The sequence below is a fragment of the Gossypium raimondii genome, chromosome 10 (assembly GCF_025698545.1).
Source record: "Gossypium raimondii isolate GPD5lz chromosome 10, ASM2569854v1, whole genome shotgun sequence".
NCBI classification, from domain to species: Eukaryota; Viridiplantae; Streptophyta; class Magnoliopsida; order Malvales; family Malvaceae; genus Gossypium; species Gossypium raimondii.
Window position 1 is genome coordinate 16,864,723 of NC_068574.1, and position 4,570 is coordinate 16,869,292.

At 33.3% G+C, this 4,570-nt stretch overlaps 1 protein-coding gene across 1 annotated transcript; it reads right to left on the reverse strand.

The window, feature by feature from the left end:
* Positions 1 to 1,803: 1,803 nt before the first annotated feature.
* Positions 1,804 to 4,350, reverse strand: LOC105777537 (patellin-3). The gene is made up of 4 exons (XM_012600867.2): positions 3,004 to 4,350; positions 2,751 to 2,875; positions 2,531 to 2,666; positions 1,804 to 2,256 (listed from the first exon to the last, which is right to left on the reverse strand). Exons 1-4 carry the CDS (start codon positions 4,216 to 4,218, stop codon positions 2,002 to 2,004), a joined length of 1,731 nt encoding a protein of 576 aa, XP_012456321.2. The 5' UTR covers positions 4,219 to 4,350; the 3' UTR covers positions 1,804 to 2,001.
* Positions 4,351 to 4,570: the final 220 nt, after the last annotated feature.

Below are 4,570 nucleotides of genomic sequence, written 5' to 3' on the forward strand. Positions count from 1 at the left end.
AAAACTTTTATGTAATGTAACTTATTTTATTTAATATTTTTAAATATTTCACTTTTACCTACACCACTATCCATATAAAAAAATCATTGAAAAAGTATTAGAAATATATTATTTTTAAAATTAAAATTAAAAATATTTAATTCTAAAACATATTTAAAATTACAAGTTTCAATATTTAAAAATTAAAAAGTATTAGATATATGTGATTTCTAAAACATTTAGAGCTTTTATCTCTAAAATTAAAAATAAAAGAAATATTTAAATTTTATTTTTAAATTTTAAAAGTATTAGATATATATTATTTCTAAAATTTAAAATTATTTAAAACTTATTCCTAAAATTAAAAATAAAAATTAAGAATTAAAATTATTTTAAACTTTATTTCTAAACTTACCTATAAAATATATATTTTAATTTTTCTGAATATATATATTATAACAGTTTTATCTTTCTAATTTTCTTCTCGTAGCTAAAGCATAAATCATAATCATAATATTTAAATATATTATCTTTTAAAAACTTAATTATATTTTTAAGTTGTTTATATATTTTAATATTGTTTCATCAACAATTTTAATAATATTTGATTATTTAAATAATAACAATTTTATAAAACACAAACCTGTGCATCCCACGAAACGATGTTATATTTATATATATTTGTTTAAAGTTGAATTGTTTATGATGGTAAATTTTATCCAATTTTATTCAAAATGAATAATTCAAGTTAATGGAGATTTGCTTATATTATGTTTTTTTTCTAATTTTTAAATATTATTTTCATTAAATGTTTAATAATTATATATTTATATTAAAATTTTTAATGTTGATATCTTAATATAATTTTTAGTATCTGCATCATAGTACTATATATAATTTTGAAATAATATAAATTGCATATTATATATGAAAAAAGATAATTAATATATTTTAAATTTGAAAATGGGCCTAGCAAAGCTAATCGGGCTCATACTTTTAAATGTTAAACCCAAGCTCCATTAATTCTTTTAGCCAATCTAATTTTTTTTAGTTTTAAGACTATATTTCATATATAATATTTTTATCAAAACATTTTCAATTATTAAAATGTAACTTTAAACTTACACAAATAGCCCGACCTATTTGATAAATTATTATTATTTTTTATTTCTAATAATAGTCTATATTATATTTTATTAGTTGATAATTTTTAAAAAAAATATCTAGAATTACTTATAACTCTTCCCCACATTTAAATATGAGGATAAACATCCTTCAGGGTGCTCGAACTCATGTCTTACAGTGACATTAATATCAAAACTAAACAAGCTTTTAAATATAAAGTTTAAAACTGCTTATAACCTCTCCTCTATTCTTATAGGAGAGAAACACACTTCAACACTTCTGATCTTGAAAATAGATTAAAAAATATTAGTCCTTAAAAATATAATTAATAAGATTGAATAGTGTTAATGGGTGGAAAGATGGGAGTACAGAACAAGAAGTGGCTTTACAGGGACTAAAATTAAAATAAAATAAAAAGATTCTTTCAAATAAAAAAAAGCAGTGTAACGCTTATAATGTTGACCACCCTTGCCTTTATCTTGTTAATTACCTAAAAAGTCTCCAAAGGATATAAGAAAGAAGACCCAGCAATAATGAATGACATTGCTTTTTACTAAAACAAAATTGGCTACAATTATTTTATTTGATGAACAGACATTTCTCTTGAAAACTGAGACCCCTATTTTCAAAATAAGCACAATCATATATGGAATTCGTCCCTAGGAAATAGGAATCAAGAGAACCAACAACACTTTGCAATTTACTAGGAAAAACAATTATTTTTAAGGTAGTATAGGTATAAATAAAATATACACAAACCAGATAACTATATCTAAAAATAATTAAATAAAATGAACAACTCCAAAATTCCAAATAATAATAATAATAATAGAAACGTTCTCTTTTTTTTTTTAGAGGCAAGCAAAATAGCAAAAGTGAATGGCTTAGTGTTTGGGTCTAAGCAGATGCAGGCATGGTCTTCAAGCGATAGAGGAGTTTCTTCTTCTTGGATGTAGGGTTATGGATGGTGAGAACAACCTTTCCAGGCTCACCAACCTTGAAATTGTCACACACTACTTCTCCCTCTGAACAACCCACCTTCTTGCTCTTCTGGATTATTATTGTGTAGCTATCTTCACCGCTGGGTACGAATTCTGCTCCATAGTTCACTTCCCATCCCACAACCCTCACCTCCCATGTCAGTAAGCATGCCTGCATTCCATACCTTTCTCTACTTAATTATATATACATTAAAGTTTCCATATTGTTTCTTTTACTCTGACAAGCATGTTTCAATTTCAAAACATCGAGGCCCCTGTTGGGGGCCATTGTCCTGTTGTTTAACAATAGCAAACAACAGTGCCCAAAGGATCCAAAGCAGTACTACGCGAATTCCTAAGGCCAGGGGGCAGGGGGGCTTTGGATTCCTGATAAAAGTGAAAGCTACCCTTTGACCAGAGACAAAATAAAAGAAAATGCCATTTACCTCTGTAACTGGAAACTCTACTGTGTGCTTTGCCGCTGGCTTAACAGTTATCTCGGTGACGGCATCGGTGTTGCCGAATTCACCGTCTTTGCTCAACCCTCCGTACCTGACTGGTACTTGCTCCGCAGCGATGTACCTGATTAAAAACATAATAATGTCATTTAAACCAAGGGTAGAGAGAGAAAAGGAGTTTAAAGTCTTGATTTTTTAGACAACAAACCTGAAAAGGTTCTCTGCAGATTTTGAAGGGCCTGCAAACACGAACTTACTTCTGGTTCTTTGCGTTAAAAATGGACTTATCATCTTATTCACCGCAAGGTACCACCATGGTACATTGATAAACACCTAAACAAACAACCAGCCAGCATCCAAAGAGGCAATCTAAATGATTATTATTGCTAAAAACAACAATATAACTGATAATGCAATTAATCAATGGCAAAAAGAATAGTACTAATTGCCGGATTAATTACCTGTCTGGCAACAAATTCAGGGTAGTTATCCTGCAGCAACTGAAGGGCTTGTTTGGTAGCTTGTCTAAGCTCCCATTTAGTAAGTCCTGGGGAATTCTTCAGGTCATTGATCTGAACAATAGTGCATATGCCACCAGGGCTGAAATCTAGTTTCCGAATACTCTTTTCCAGGAATTGGATTCTCCACCTCAAGAAATTTTGCCTCTTCTCTTCGTCCGAAAATGTTTTCTGGTAAAGCTCCTTGTTTTGGAACTCTCCGTACACATTATAGCACACCGGATGTCCTTCTTTGTCAAAACCATGCATGAACACCACTTTCTCCAAATCATTACCAAAATCTTGTTCCACCAGTTCATCAATGCCGAACTCTTTTCTCCAACGAATGGTGTTTTGGAGCATGGTGAATGCTTCTTTCACCTTGAAATCCCTGGCTCTTAGAAATTTGAGGAGAATAACATCGCTTCTTTCATCTGCAAGAAGTGGTATGCCCCATATGGATACCTCTTGTGGGAGCACTTTGTTCGATACTGTTTCAGCATCTTTACCTTCCACATTAGGCTTTGCATCTGAAGGCTCTTTAGATGCTGCTTCCGGCGGTTGCTCTGGTTGAACTGAAGCAGAGACTGAAACAATAGTGTCTTCAATGGCCTCTACAGTCTTGGCACCATCGTCTTCCACTGCGTCAGATCGTACAGTAGCAGTAGAAACCTTCTCTTCATCATCTCCTGTTTCAGCCTGAGCGATGCTTTCTTCCTTTGTCTCGGCCACAGTTTCTGTGACTGCTTCTGCTTTTGGTTTTGGTTCTTCTTTGGCAGAATCATCCTTTGGTTGTTGCTGTTGCTGTTGCTGCGGCATTGCAAACCCACCAAACTCATGCTTGTTAAGCGCTTCTCGAACAAGCACTTTAAGTTCTTCAACCGCTTTCTTTTCATTCTCAAGAAGATCAGCCACCCGCGTGCTTTCTTCCTTGTAATGACCCGACTGGGGAACTTTTTCCTCATCATCACCATCGGCAACTGCATCTGATATCTTCGTCTCTAAAGCCTCCGCGTCCTCAACCTGTTTTTGTTTGACCAGTTCTTCTTCGCTTTCGGGTACCGGCGGTGGCTCTTTTGCTGCTGCTGCTGCAACCGGAGGTTTCTCAGCTAGTGGCACGTCGGGAACAACAACCACCTTGTCAGCTGGCGGCGCTCCAACCTGAACTTGGTCAGCCATAGTTAATGATTATTCTTGATGTCAATAAGAAAAACGAGGAGATAATGAAAATGAAGAGAAGATGAAGAGAGGGAAAAAGAGAGTAAAAATGTAAATGGTGGTGTTTGAGGGGGAAGAGAGGGCATGCAGTTTTTAAAGAGATGGGAGAGAGAAGGAGAAGGTGTGAAACTGAAATGCAAGCTCATATCAGGGACCCACTACTACCCTCCTTTCATTTTACAATCTGTAAAGCTTTTATTTTTTTATTTTCTTTTTGGAAGCGTTGATTATTAGTATAGTGAATGGGATTAAGGGGGGAGTTACATAGAAATCATCGGCGCAGGTGGCGGCATTGGATTTTCATTTGATGATG